Source organism: Heptranchias perlo, chromosome 4 (genome assembly GCF_035084215.1).
Source record: "Heptranchias perlo isolate sHepPer1 chromosome 4, sHepPer1.hap1, whole genome shotgun sequence".
In the NCBI taxonomy this organism is placed as follows: Eukaryota; Metazoa; Chordata; class Chondrichthyes; order Hexanchiformes; family Hexanchidae; genus Heptranchias; species Heptranchias perlo.
In genome coordinates, this window is record NC_090328.1 from 23,891,840 (window position 1) to 23,907,632 (window position 15,793).

The following is a 15,793-nucleotide window of genomic DNA, read 5'->3' on the forward strand; positions in this document are numbered from 1 at the left end:
TGTGAGAGGCAAATCACAGAAGACTGGCTCCATGAACTGGTAGAAGGAAGGCAAGGGGAAAGAGGAGAACAGTACCTGAATGAAAGGGAGAGGAAGAGGGAAAGAAAAGAGCCAGTGTGAATGTAAGGGAAGGGAAATAGAGTCACTGTGAACTGCAGGGAGGTGGGGAAGAAGAGTGACTCTGAATTGGGAAGAGGAGGGAATTTATAAAACATCAGATTTAGCACTACTAATATATAATCCAAAACAGCTTTTCCATTTCTTCACAAGAAATTAAGGAAATTGTTGGCATATTTTTCCAGTTATCATGGTTAAGTTCTGCACTACACAAACACATTCCAACTTACCTATGCAATTTATAAGTGTTAACAAAGAAGGACAAACTGTTATTTATAAGAGAGGCAAAGGCACCTCAATAGAGTAGTTAACCATTGAGTGTTGAAATCTACATGTAAGAAGACATGGAAGACTCTCATAGCTAGACACTCTGGCTCTTCCAGAAAGCAGCTTGGTCACCCCACGTTCTGAATTGTATTCAGCAGTTGCAAGTATTGAACTGTTGCTTATTGCGCTTCGGCAATTGAATAAAGTACTTAGTAACCTCGATACCAGTTTCTGTGACCATTGTCTCTACTCAGTGTTAGAAAGAGTAATAAAGGTTAATTCCCCTAAACATAGGAACAAATGAAAATAAAAACCGTACAGCCTTGGGTATATGAAGAGCACTGGTACTTGCATGATAACCATCTACAATGCCCTGCATTCATAGTAGCCCAGCTACACAAGAAATGTTCTGTGCCCTGTTAAGTGGGTACCTTCCTTCCCCAGAAAAAGAAATGAACACAGTGCCATCTGCAATGAAGGTCATTGTCACTTGCTAAATGCATCTGTAGACAATCAATGCACTGACTTGGCATAAATTATCAGCGGTGGCTTGGAAAGGTCCGATGACATAAAAGTTTAATGTCCCCACTCCCCCCACTGTCCCACCCCCGCCCCCCCACCACCCACTGTCACCCAACTCCCCCCCCCCCCCCCACCCCACCACTGTCCCCCCCAACGTCCCACCCCCCCACCACCACCACCCACTGTCACCCAACCCCCCCCCCCCCACCACTGTCCCCCCCAACGTCCCACCCCCCCACCACCACTGTCCCCCCCACTGTCCCCCGCACACGCAAGATGGGTGAGCAGCGAGCTGCTGGTGAGAAAGTCGTGAGATCCATTGTGGGACCAATTTTAAACAATTGAAGCTTGCGAAGCCTCCAGTCGCCCCACTTTTCCTTCATTACAAAATGAAACTGACAATAAATTGCATGCACCAGTCTATGATTTCACAACCCATGCTGCTCCCGGCTATGAAGGCTCCACATTTCCAGTGAAGCCTCAGTAAATTGGCCCTACTGTTTATTACCTCTAGAAAAGTCTGGCTGAATACCTTAAAATCAGTACGCATTTTGCATCATCAGAAATACTTGTAAAAGCAAGCGGACCTCAATATCAAAAATTATAAAATGTATATGCTTACCAGAGGTGTGATCTTTACAGATTTCTTTTTGGGAATCTTTTTAAGATAGTCATTGACCTCAATCCTGAAATAAAAATTGTACACTGTGATAAAACAACACCCAAATAGAACCTGATTGTTCAGATAAGTTTATTTTTAAATTGTGCAGCAAAGCAACGATTCGCGAACAGACATAATACCTCACAAACCCATCAATTCTATGCATCTGCCTACTATCTAGACGTTGAACTAGCTGAAACATTATGTATTAATATAATTTCATCTAAATATAGGCACAATGATCACAAATTGCACAATAGTTTTAATAACTGATTATTGAAAGGATTATTACTTTGTGCTGCCACAATGTGGCACATCTGTACTACCAGACATACCTGACTCCCAGGTTTACTCTGATATGCACAACTGCAGAACACAGAACCAATGCACAAGGCTGGACTGGTACCAACATTGGCATAGAAGAAAATCGAAACATAAACTAGCAAAACTTCTTAATTTCGATCAGTGTAAAAGACAATAGAACAGCTGATGATCCAAATTTCTTTCATCCTCTTCCACTCCTCCAGAACAAACACATGATGTGCAGTGGACTGGAACAACACAAAGTACCACAGCAGTAGGGTGGAGGGGGTCCTTCATGGGCACAGAAGGAATTTTCTCTATACCACTGAGTTACCTATTATAGTGTGATGCTGTGGGAAGAGACCAAATTGACAAGAAATATGGCAAGCTCTACAGAATTCTTGGCACATAAGTAGACAAGTTCAAAGCACGTGGGACCCTTTATCAGAACTTGTGTGGTTAGGGACAGGGACAGCACCGAACAAAACAAAGATAATCTGAAATCGTATTTGAATTTTTCTCATGTATTGAGCAAACAGATTGAAATATGCAAACAACCTTCATGAAGAGAAAACAAATGGATTTAATAGTCAGCAAATAGGTTTCAAAATGCTAAAAGGCTCATGGCTACTATCTATGCCTCGAGCTACAGTGGCAATGGGGAGGTTTAAAAACAAGTCCAGATTTTGCTGTCAAAATAACGGTGAGGCTAATGGTGCTTGCCATTATTTACATGCAAATGGTACAGCAACTTCAGGCAAGTGACAGATGCGCGGTTAAACTCAAATATCCAAAAGTTGCTGTCCGAGTTGCACCGCTCGGCAGTTAGTTTCGCCAAAATGGTATCTTGTTGTCTGCCTTACCAGTGAAATGCATTGAATGCTGTGAAGTATCTGTATTTGCGCGGTAGATATGAACTAAACTCGCCACAGTAAGTTAAGTCTTGTCCATTCCAGTCTAAGTACCCTTTTAACGATATGCTAAGTGATAATTACTGCCAATCAACCTCTCTAGCACCGAAAATTACAAGTGTGGCGTCTCATTCCTTCAGGTTTTAATTGTTGAAGATTATAAAATTGTAAAATTTTAAATTTAATTTTTTTTTCTTACTTTTCCTTGGTCTCGTTTTTCTCTCTCTCTTTCTGACCCTCTCTTTATTTCTCTTTCTGTATCTGATTTGACATTGAATTCACCCACTCTAATTTATACTTCCTTCTCAGCTGTTAATTTCACAATCCTTTAATCTGATTGGTTAAGGAGATACACAGTTGCTTGTCCTGTTTACTCTGGTCCCAGATGCCCGGTTTCCCTCACTGCACCGTTATCAGTTTACACTTTCAGCAACTTGCCACACAAAAATGCTGCAGCAAAATTAGGCCCAATATATTTGTACGTGCTGGTTAGCAGTCTAGCAGGGGAAGGAAGAGTTCAATTTCTGCTAACACTCCCTCCCAACCAAAAAATAAAATCTACCTCCAATTTAATTTTACTTTTTGTTAAGGATGCTGCTAGTCTAGCAGTCATATGATGATGTATTTGATTAATGCCTGATTGTAGATTTTTTTTTGTGGGGGCAGGGAGGGAAGTAAGATGGTGATTACCAATCAAATGATTCCTAACAAGTTTAGGTAGTAAGGAGGGTGCTACAGTGCACTGCTTCTTCATCTCTGGAATGTGGTTTCAATGAGCTTACCTGTAATTTCCTTGTTTTATGTTGAATGTTTTACCTGTCTATATTAGCTGTAAAACAGATTGTTGACAAAGCAAGACAAATCCCCTTCATGAAGAAGAGGTAATTTTAAAACCGAAAGAACAAAATGGGTGAATATGGAATTTCTTTACTCAGCAGACAATGGTTATGAATAGATTAATTTGCCTAAAGTTTTAAATATCTTTTCAACCATGGTGGCTGACTGCCAGTTTGTCATCAGCACAGCCAGATTTCAGAAATTGCTGCCAGGTGTAAGCAGCAACACAGTGGCTGTTTTCTTCAATATTACAAACCAAGTCACTCTATTACCCGTTACAGCCAATGGACAACAATTTTCAAAACTCGCTTTGACTTAAGAAAACAGCCAGGTGGCAACCCTATTTTAAACTGATAGACAGCCTTTTTATCTGTGGGATAATGTTACTGATAGGCAGGTGTAATTACATCATGCGAACTATTTGTTGGTATTGAAGTGACCGACACTAATATGTGGGGACAGCCACCTTAATTATGTCACAGTAGCCTAATACTTGAAATGAATGTACAGAAGATTAACAAAAAGGTGTCTTCAAACAAGGATGGAAAAAGCAACTGCTTTAAATTTTATAAAAGTAACACTTTTCAGAAGAATTCACAAAATGTCTTTACAAAAGGATTTCTAATTAACGCTTATTTTCATCTCGGCGGGGGGGGGGGGGGGGGGCGGGGAAATGTAGTCAAACCATACACACAAGGCAGATTACTTTGACTACTAATGAACAAGTTATTGAAGTCTAAATGAATATTTTTTGTTTTAAATAGGACCTTAATGGCCAAGATGGGAAAATTTGTCCAAGCAAGCTGCTTTGCTTTCTTAATAGTCAGCCATTCAGCATGTCACCAGGCACATTTAACATATTGGTACCTATATTCTTAAAGAAAAATCACACAACAACAATTTGCATTTATATAGAGCTTTTAACGTAGTAAAACGTCATAAGAGGCTTCACAGAAGCATTATCAAACAAAATTTGACATCAAGCCACAGAAGGTGACCAAAAGCTTGATCAAAGAGGTAGGTTTCAAGGAGCACCTTAAAGGAGAAGAAAGAGGTAGAGGCGCGGAGAGGTTTAGGGAGGGAATTCCAGAGCTTAGGCCCTAGGCAGCTGAAGGCAGGGCCACCAACGGTGGAGCGATAGAAATCTACGCAAGAGGCCAGAATTGGCGGAGCACAGAGATCTATGAGGGTTGTAGAGCTGGAGAAGGTTACAGAGATAGAGAGATAAACAAGCCAATAAAGATGATGTTGTGCAATACCATTCTTATGTGATACTTGTACTGCATGACCTCAAATTACTCCTATCTCTAGAACCACCTGTATCTGTGACCACCAGTACTTCATTTTACTGTTTATATAGCTCAGAATATTATATAGCTCAAAGTCTCTCCAGATAATCCAAATTGTCCAATTTCAGATGAGACATTAAACCGAGGCCCCGTCTGCGCTCTCAGGCGGACATAAAAGATCCCATGACACTACTTCAAAAAAAAAAGCAGGGGAGTTATCCCCGCTGTCCTGGCCAATATTTATCCCTCGACCAGCATCACTAAAACAGATTATCTGGTCCTTATCAAATTGCTGTTTGTGGGAGCTTGCTGTGCACAAATTGGCTGCCACGTTTCCTACATTACAACAATGACAACACTTCAAAAAAAACATTCATTGGCTGTAAAGCGCTTTGGGACGTCCTGAGGTCATGAAAAGCACTATATAAATGCATTTTTGTCTTTCTTCAAATTTGGAAGGACAAAATCAATACGTGAAAAACTAGATATTCAACTGAAGTAGACATTAGAAATTTAGCATCCACAACATATGCCTTATTGAAATCCTAGCGACAACCAGTACCGGCCCCAAAAACATGCACCAATATAGTACTGAGCTACTTTTTCATTCGGCTACTTACGGAACAAATTTTAAGATGGATTTGCAGTTCGAGTTCTCTTGCAGTTCTGTAGGCTGTGTGCTGGCGCGGGTTTTAGGCCATAGATATAAAGCACTCTCCACACCATATAAGATGAAAGCATGTGAATTCACCTTACTAATGAGATCCTTAATTGATTCCGAAATGCTTGCTTTAATTGCTGCTTCTGATTTCAATGAAGAAAAAATAAATGTTATAAGTGCTGTAGACCCCAAATTAATGCTTACAAAATACGTCTTTCATACTGTTTCTGTAGATCATAAACCATCATGCTTATATAGCTAAGGAGGTGGCAAATTCATTTTTAAGGAAAAATCACAGGTGCATCAAGCTTGAATGCCGTGCTGCTGCACCAGAATTTAACAAGCAAGCAATCACATAAAAGATTTCTAATCGCGTTAAAATACTTATTCCGTAAGGTATCAACCTGACCTAAGATTTAGAACTTTACAGAGTTGAGAGGCAGTAAGGAAGGGAGCAGCAAGGCTGACGTGTGGTGGCGCAGGGCAGATCAATCAGCAATGACTTGATACACTAGGGCTCGTTAGCCTCAAAAAGAGGCATTTCTGCGTTGCCTTGTAGAGAAATATGATACTTAACACAGTACGGAAACTAAGCTAGAAAAATGCTTTAACATACACAAAGGCAGCAGGACAAGAGGCACATGGTTCAGAAGAGCAAATTAAGTAGAAACATCTGGAAGAATTTCTTTACATAGATGATGATCAACAGGTACAGCAGGTTGCCAGGAAGCTTATATTCATTTAAGAAACAGCTGGATGCTATGAACAGACTCTAGGCTTGATATTCTAGAAGGCTATCAAATAGTGCAAAGAGCCTGTGATAAAATAGGAATTTCTATCATTAGTTTCCATAATTTTAAGTAGCTAGGTTTAAAATGGGAGCTGCTCATTTAATTAGTGACAAAATGCTGGACAGAGATTTTCCAGCTGCATGAATTAGCTGGTGGGATAGTATGCCTAATATGTTAATCGATGCAGCATTTGACAGATTATGTAATTTCTAATTGTGATCATGAATGAACAGTCTGGAGAAAGAAGGTGAAACTAAACAACTGCTGCAGTCCACTCTCCCATTATCTACTAAAGTGTGAAGACTTGCCGTCAGTCTTGGCTCAGTGACAGCACTCTTGCCTCCGAGTCAGGTGGTCATTGGTTCTGACCCCATTCCAGAGACTTGAGCATGTAATGTAAGCTACCACTACAGTTCAGTCTGGTTTCGGGTGAGACGTTAAACCAAGGCCCCATCTGCCGTCATAGGCGGATGTAAAAGATCCTATGACACTATTCAAAGAAGAGCAGGAGAATTCTTCCAGTATGCTGGCCAACATTTATCCTTTAATCAGCATCACTAAAACAAATTATCTGGTCATTTATCTCATTGCTCTTTATGGGACCTTGCTGTGCACATATTGGTTCCCGTGTTTCCCTACATTACAGTGACTACACTTCAAAAGTACTTCATTGCCTATGAAGTGCTTTTAGCATCCTGAGGACATGAAAAGCACTATACAAGTTCCTTCTTTCATTTAAAAAAGATTTTTTAACAACAAAATGATCCCACAGGAATCGTTAGTTAGCTCAGCATCGGTCATAGGGAAAATGCTAGAACCTATTATTAAGGTTATAGCAGGGCACTTAGAAAATCTCAATCCAATCAAGCAGAGTCAACACGGCTTTGTGAAAGAGAAATCGTATTTGACTAATTTAAGAGAGTTCTTTGAGAAAGTAACAAGCAACGTGGATAAAGGGGATCCTGTGGATGTGGTGTACTTGAATTTCCAGAAGGCTTTTGACAAGGTGCCACATCAAAAGCTATCACATAAAATAAGAGCTCATGGTGTAAAGGGTAACATATCAGCATGGATAAAGGATTGTTTAGCCAACAGGAAACAGAGAGTAGGCATAAATGGGTCATTTTCAGGTTGGCAAGATGTTACGAGTGGAGTGCCACGGGGATCAGTGCTTGGGCCTCAACTACTTACAATCTACATCAATGACTTGGATGAAGGGACCAAATGTATGGTTGCTAAATTTACTGATGACACAAAGGTAGATAGGAAAGTAAGTCGTGAAGAGGACATAAGGAGTCTGCAAAGGGATATAGATAGGTTAAGTGAGTGGGCAAAAATTTGGCAGATGGAGTATAATGTGGGAAAATGTGAACTTGTCCACTTTGGCAGGAGGAATAGAAAAGCAGTATATTATTTAAATGGAGAGAGATTGCAGAACTGAGGTACAGAGGGATCTGGGTGTCCTAGTACATGAATCACAAAAAGTTAGTATGCAGGTACGGCAAGTGATTAGGAAGGCAAATGGAATGTTGTCATTTATTGCAAGGGGAATGAAATATAAAAGTAGAGATGTTTTGCTACAGTTGTACAGGGCATTGGCGAGACCACATCTAGAATACAGTGTGCAGTTTTGGTCTCCTTATTTAAGAAAGGACATAATTGCTTCAGAGGCAGTTCAGAGAAGGTTCACTCAACTGATTCCTGGGATGAGAGGGTTATCTTATAAGGAAAGGTTGGACAAGTTGGGCCTGTATACACTGGAGTTTAGAAGAATGAGAGGTGATCTTATTGAAACATATAAGATCCTGAGGGGACTAGAAGAGGTAGATGCTGAGGGGATGTTTCCCCTTGTGGGAGAGACTAGAATTAGGGGCCACAGTTTAAAAATAATGGGTTTTCCATTTAAGATGGAAATGAGGAGAGTGTTTTCTCTCAGGGTGTTGCGAGTCTGTGGAACTCCCTTCCCCAGAGAGCGGTGGAGGCGGGGTCATTGAATATTTTTTAAGGCTGAGTTAGATAGATTCCTGATTAACAAGGGAGTCAAAGGTTATAGTAGAAAGACAGGAAAGTAGGGTTGAGGTCACAATCAGATCAGCCATGATCTTATCAAACGGCAGAGCAGGCTCGAGGGGCCGTAAGGCCTAATCCTGCTCTTAACTTGTATGTTCGTAGGATCAGTATCCTATTCACTACTACTAGTGTTTAGTCTGGGAATATATTAGCTTCCATAGCTTCATGGGACTCAAATATTCTACGAGCAACATCTTATCTTGAAAGAAACTTTGAAACTATGGACTGTGCACCATGAAAAGAGAATGGTCAGCTGATTCACGCAAAGATGCAAATACATTTAAAGAAACAGTAAAAGGCAGCTTTTTGAAAAAGGTATATTAACGCCATGTGGATTGATTTCAGTTCTCTCCCAAGCATTCAATATGTTGCTGTTTAATATTTTGCCAATATCCATTTACTTTTGTATATTAATTTATTTTTAAACAAAACAATAGTTTACCCTGGATAAACTAGTCTGTATGACACTTATTGTCCAGTAAGCAATTTGTCATGATGGGGGGTTAATGTTAGACCTGGGCTACACAGCAGAAATGTCAAGGTTAGTGTTAGGAAAAAGTCATCAATGTAACAGGGCTTTCTTCATCTGAACATCACTTGTCATTTAAAAGAAACAATTAGACAAAATGTTGTTGTGACGGTGCGTCCCAGCCTATGTCCTTTGGTCTTCCAAATCTGGCTTCCTGTGCATCTCACCCTTTGTTCCACTTTCAGTGGCACAGTCCTCAGTGGTCACGGCCATAGGTGTTAAAGGACTTCTGAAGAAGGGTTCTCACCCGAAATGTGAACTTGTCTGCTCCCTCCAGAGATGCTGATTGACCTGCTGTGCATTTCCACCATTTTCCGCTGAAGGAGTTCAAGATGCTGTTGGCTGCATGTCTGGGTGAGTTGAAATATCAAAGGGACGAGCTTGGAGAACCAAATGGATATTTCTTGTCCTTGACTTTTTTGTGACGTTCTTATGAACCAGGCACCTGCTGAATTCCCAAACTCACCTGATCTGCCTATACTAGTATTGGTCCAGAGCCTTGTCAATCAAACAAAGCACCACCAAGTCAAGAACATGATTAAATGTAACCCAGGGAACAAGTGGAAGCAATAGAATGGTAATACAATTATTATTGGACAATGAGATTGCTAGACTGTCACTCAATTGGAATGATCATTGTTGGCAAATGAGATTGCCCAAACGGCAACTTTCTTTTAAAGTACACAGTCTATGAGCTAAGAACTTTGAAAAATGTCTGGCCCCGAGATTGGAATTCCCCAAAACAGCTGGTAGTCTGAGTTAAAAATAACAAAGTTCTCTTACAGAATTTTAGCACACAAAATCTTATCATCTAGGAGGTGTTAAAAAAATTCTAGATTATTCAATAATAGAAAAAATTTCCCTTTTGAAAAATAAATACATTTATTTAAAATTTTGAAATGGATCTAATTAAGTCATTTACTCACCATCTGTTTTGTTGAGGACACTTTCCAAATTAAGTCCCCCCTTTATTCGAAACAACAAATCAGTGGAATCAAGAGGCAGCTGAAATAAATTGATTAGAACAAAGTAATCCATCTGTCTACATAATATATTACATTATGTTGCACACTCCTTATTTGGGCAACACCATTTTCTGACAATTATGCCTGCAGATGCACACTTTTAGCTTCATAAGCTCCAGAAACTCAGATCCACCTACCTATACCTACAGCAACACTAATGCAATGAGGGAAATTTGCTCTGTCCTGACATTCCATGGTAAAAGCCACAGGAGATCTCCTCGTACTTACAGCTAAAAGGTGAAATCAATTCAAGAAAAACACTGACTTCAGCAACTGTAAAAAAGTTAACTAAGCAAAGATTTGTATCACTTGGATACAAGATTGGAGAAGTGGGATTGTTCTCCTTAGAGCAGAGAAGGTTAAGGGGAGACCCAATAGAGGTATTCAAAATTGAGGGATTTTGATAGAGCAAGTAGGGAGAAACTGTTTCCTCTGGCAAGTGGGTCGGTAACCAGAGGTCATAAATTTAAAATAATTGGCAAAAGAACTAGAGGGGAAATGAGGAGAATTTTTTTCACACAGAGATTAGTTAAGATCTGGAACACACTACCTGACAGGGTGGTGGAATCAGATTCCATAGGAACTTTTAAAAGGCAATTGAACATGTACTTGAAGTGGACTAATTTGCAGGGTTATGGGGAAAAGGTTCGGGTGTGGAACTAAATTGGCCAACTCTTTCAAAGAGCCAACACAGGCACAATGGCCTCCTTCTGTGCTGTAAGATTCTATATGATAATTAGGTTAGATGACAGAAGAATAGAGGAGGTTGAAGTGAAAGAACTCAAACAGGCAGGCCACTTTTATCATGAGATTACAGAAAACAAATTTGCACTGTGCATGAGCAAGATTCTCCTGTTTGAGGAAGCCCAGCTTCAATGTTCCTTGACCTAGTAGAGACCTTCTCAACATCACCGGGTACGTTATTTTGGGGAATTAGGAACTTATAATGTTAAATAATTTATATCATTTGGCATAGCTGAAAGGGAAGGTTTTAGGCACTTCTAAATGTAGGGCAATTGGTGGATTTAATGTGGGGAAAGCTATAAGCTCAGGTCCCTTACACTTTGTGACTAGATAAATTTTATTATCCAAACTATAATCAGACCTTCCCCTAGTTTCACCACATTGTCCATAATAATGAAGCAGGACGGCCCGTGTCCCACTATCCATAATTAGATCTGCCTTATACCGACAGGTACATTGCCTGCAAACTTAAATTCACTAAGACTGCACTGGGCATCAAAGATAACAGTTGTATTGTTACTATGCAAACTCTCGCTAATACAGAAATATTATAAAGCTTACAGTTAAATTACAGGTCTGCTTATGATTTAGATCCTGACAATTTATATTAACTAACTCAACTTCACTGTAATCATGAGTACTTAATCTTGTGATAGTGTTTATACCATTGCAGATACTGTTAAATAAAGTAGCACTAACAATGCATCTCAATGTCTTTCATACCTATAGCAAGTAAAATTTATACTTCATTCAGTGCCCTGCCATTGATGAATCTTTTCACATTGTTCACCTGACGAAGGAGGAAGCCTCCGAAAGCTTGTGAATTTAAAATAAAATTGCTGGACTATAACTTGGTGTTGTAAAATTGTTTACAATTGATGAATCTGGTTTAGACAACAATCACTATCTTTTCAACGTGGATTGTGTGGGGTGGTCCGAAGCGACTCAATTTAGGCATAATGTATGAAACCCGAAACATAAAATAGCAGATCCTGAGCTCATTCTCTTACATACAGGTACGGTAGCATAGTGCTTATGCCACTGGACTAGTAATCCAGAGGCCTGGAGTAAGAATCCAGATAAACAGGAGTTCAAATCGCGCCTAGGCAGTTTGAAAATTTGCATTTAAAATCAAATCTAGAAATAAATAGCTGGTACCAGTACAAATGATCATGAAGCTGTCAGATTGTCGTAAAAACCAAACTGGTTCACTAACATCTTTTAGGAAAGGAAACCTGTCTCCCTTATCCAATCTGGTCTATGTGTGACTCCAGTCCCACATCAATGTGGTTGACACTTAACTACCCTCTGAAGTGGCCTAGCATGCTACTTGGTTGAAGATGGCCCCCCCACCTTCTCAGGGCAACTAAGAATGCACAAAGGCTCTGTGGGGAAAGGCAACCGTTTAGAGCCTTCCTGCCATTGTATGCCGAGGGGCTGCAATCAGGGAAAAACCCCTCGGGCAGAATGTAAAATTCAAATTGATGTAATGTACCTGTAATGAATCTGTAATGTACCTGTAATGAATCTGTAATCAATAATCTGTATTGAGTGTAATGCAATGAGGCACCCTAGACAGTCATGAACTGTAATTATGTACAGAGTTCTTTGAACTGTACTTGATGTAACCTGCAAATTGTATAATCTGTATTGTGTACATTTGGAATGTGATATGACAACTGTATTGTATGTATTGCTGCAAATTTTATGAATAAAGTATATTTTTTGAAAAAAAATGAGCAATAAATGCTGGCCTTGCTAGTGACGCCCACATCCCGAGAATGAAAAATAACATGTGGAACAATTAGGAGGAAATTAAATTGTGATAATCTTCCACTTATACAGGCTACATATTTGGATTTTTCAATATAGTACTTTTGACAGGTGGGATTTCAGCATTTGTCTGTTCTACAATCCCACCCTAACCTTCTCACCACATTCTTCCATCGCCACAAACACTGCCTCGTGAACCCATTTAAACCAATTGCTTCAATGGTCCTTGTTGCCGATTCCATCGTCGTAGCGGAAATACGGGTAATGCGGAGGTGGGGGAAGATTGTGGGTCAGGGGAAGCGGGGCGGGGGGAAGCGGTGGGGCAAAGGGGGAGTAATTTTACATGTGGAGACTCTAGAGAGCTGCGGTTGTTCTCCTTAGAGCAGAGACGGTTCAGGAGAGATGTTCAAAATTATGAGGTTTTGGTGAGAATAAATTGGGAAAAACTGCTTCCACTGGCAAGTGGGTCATTAACAAGAGGTCATAAATTTACAGTAATTGGCAAAAGAACCAGAGCGGAGATGAGAATTTTTTTTACAGCAAGTTGTTAGCATCTGGACTGCATTGCCTGAAAGGGTGGTAGAAGTAGATTCAATAGTAATTTCCAAAAGGGAATTGGATAAATGCTTGAACGGAAAAAAAATGCAGGGCTCTGGGGAAAGAGCGAGGGAGTGGGACTAATTGAATAGCTCTTTCAAAGAGCCATCACAGGCACCATGAGCTGAATGGCCTCCTTCTGTGCTGTACGATTCTATCTTTTCTCTCAGAGATACTACGAGCTGACCTGCTGAGTGTTTCAAAACAATTCCAGCTTTTGCCTACAGTTGCGCCTGCCCTTCTCTCCTACTCTCTTTTCCTTCAGTGGTGTCCTGCCCTGTGGGCTTGAGGCCCTTCACCCGGCTCCCAATTTAAGAGATCAGGAGCCAGGGCACTTAGTTCTCAATTTAAGAAGAGGTCAGTGCCCTGGGCACCTGGCTCACAGTTTAAGAAAAAGCCAGTGGCCTGTTGCAACCGACGCCGACCTTTATTTTCACTGCAGGGCGCTAATAAACTCGAGCTCGGTGACACATTCAGGGCCCAGAATGAAAAAGGAGGAGGGGGGGGGGGAAGGGAACAAACACGTGCCTCGGGCCCAGCTGTCTTGTTTTACGAGGGCTGAGACTCACCATTTCTGCCGTTCACGATCCGCAGGCCGCCGTGTACACAAAATACGAGACGACGCCAAAAAGCCTCCGATCTCTCTGCTCCGACCAGCGACGTCACATGCCCCGCGCCGTTGCCGCGGAAACGATTCACCAAGGCTGCCATCTTTGTGAGGGGCGCCGCGTCTCTTCCGGAATACCGGTCATGGAGACAATGCCACTTATTATCATCTCGGATCAGGGTCTAAGAGATTTTTTAAAAATATATAAATGACGAAATAAATCATATCGTGTAACTCAATAAACAAATAAATTGCAGGCTGGGTCTCAAGTAGTTACTACTGTTAGCGTTTTATAGTAATTTTATAGTTTATTTTTCCCACTTTGTGTTTGTTATGTGTTCTCCACCACCACATTTGTCATTTGCAGATTTATGCTTTGCTCCTTTTCTTTCTGCCTTTAAAAAGAAAGACCGATTCATTGCTCCTTGTGTGCAATTTGAAGAATAACAATCCCAGATCTCATTGAAAATACTCTGCTACTGATCGTAAGGGAACACACATTTGGAATTCTATAAATTAATCAGTTGGAATAGGACAAGCAGACACAAGTTCAAACAAGAAGACAAAGGTAAATTTAAGACTAGCTCTTCACACACAGAACAATCAACACCTGGAATGGACTTTCAGATAAAGTGGAAGTGAAAACCCTAGAATTAGTTATTAGTTTTATTCCAACAACAACTTGCATTTATTACATTACGTAAAAAATGTATTAGAATTATGCAAAGTCCACAGCACAGAAACTGGCCACTCAGCCCAACTGGTCTATGCCGGTGTTTATGCTTCACAGAAGCCTCCTCCCACCCCTCTTCATCTAACCCTATCAGCATATCCTTCTCTTCCTTTCTCCCTCCTGTGCTTAGCTAGCTTCCCCTCAAATGTATCTATGCTATTTGCCTCAATTACTGCACGTGGTAGCGAGTTCCACATTCTTACCACTCTGGGTAAAGAAATTTCTCCTGAATTCCTTATTGGATTTATTGGTGACTATCTTCAATTTATGGTCCCTAATTTTGGTCTCGCCACAAGTGGAAACATCTTCTCTACGTCTATCTTATCAAACCCCTTCATAATTTTAAAGACCTTTATTAGGTCACCCCTCAGCCTTCTCTTTTCTAGAGAAAAGAGATTCAGCCTGTTCAGCCTTTCCTGATAAGTATATCCTCAGTTCTGGTATCATCCTTGTGAATCTTTTTTTCACCTTCTCCAGTGCCTTTATATCCTTTTTATAATGCGGAGACCAGGACTGTGCACAGTACTCTAAGTGTGATCTAACCAAGGTTCTCTACAAGTTTAATATAACTTCTCTGCTTTTCAATTCTATCCCTCTAGAAATGAACTCCAGTGATTGGTTTGCTTTTTTTATGGCCTTATTAACCTGCGTTGCTACTTTTAGTGATTTGTGTACCGGTACCCCTAGATTCCCATGCTCCTCTACCCCATTTAGATTCTTATTACCAAGCTGTATGTAACCTCCTTATTCCTCCTACTGAAATGTAACACCTTACACTTAACTATATTGAAATTAATTTGCCAATTACAAACCCATTCTGCAAGTTTATTAATGGGCCTAAATTTTAACCCGGAAGAATGGGTGGTTTGGGGGTGGGGGGACAGTAAAAAATTTTAAAATCTAAAATCCAACCCCAACCCGCCCACTTCCAGTTTTAACAGAGGCGGGACAAGGGGCGGGCGACCAGTCCGCTCTTAGGAGGCAGGTCAATCACTGAAAGCTTTCAAGGAGGCTGCGGGCCTCTATTTTTACAGTTTTTTTATTTTTAACCCCTGTGGGCCAGGATTTCCAGGCCTTCTACTTCACGCCATGTGCGAGGAGGTGAGAAGGCCCAAAACAGCAGGTAAATTATTTGTTGCACTGCCCAGAAGAGCAGGAGTGTTTCCCCCAGACCCAACAAGCCTGCCTGCAGAAACCCCCTCCCCCCACAATCTCCAATCCCCCCGATGATCCCCGACCCCCCCCCCCCCCTGCCGATGACTCCGGACCCCAGAAGACTCCCTCTCTCTCCCCCCCCCCCCCCCCGATGACTCCCAACCCCCAAAACTCCCACCTGTGCCCCGATGACTCCCGAAC

General features: G+C 40.9%; 1 protein-coding gene across 1 annotated transcript in view; it reads right to left on the reverse strand.

The window, feature by feature from the left end:
• LOC137320782 (ufm1-specific protease 2-like) overlaps positions 1 to 13,821 on the reverse strand; it is a 52,804-nt gene extending 38,983 nt beyond the window's left edge. Inside the window, exons 1-4 of the mRNA XM_067982606.1 lie at positions 13,667 to 13,821; positions 9,885 to 9,963; positions 5,528 to 5,711; positions 1,529 to 1,592 (exon numbers count right to left, since the gene is read on the reverse strand). Coding sequence (XP_067838707.1) covers positions 1,529 to 1,592; positions 5,528 to 5,711; positions 9,885 to 9,963; positions 13,667 to 13,669 — 330 coding nt within the window. The 5' untranslated portion in view covers positions 13,670 to 13,821. The remainder of the gene's footprint in view (positions 1 to 1,528; positions 1,593 to 5,527; positions 5,712 to 9,884; positions 9,964 to 13,666) is intronic.
• Between the last annotated feature and the right edge of the window lie 1,972 nt (positions 13,822 to 15,793).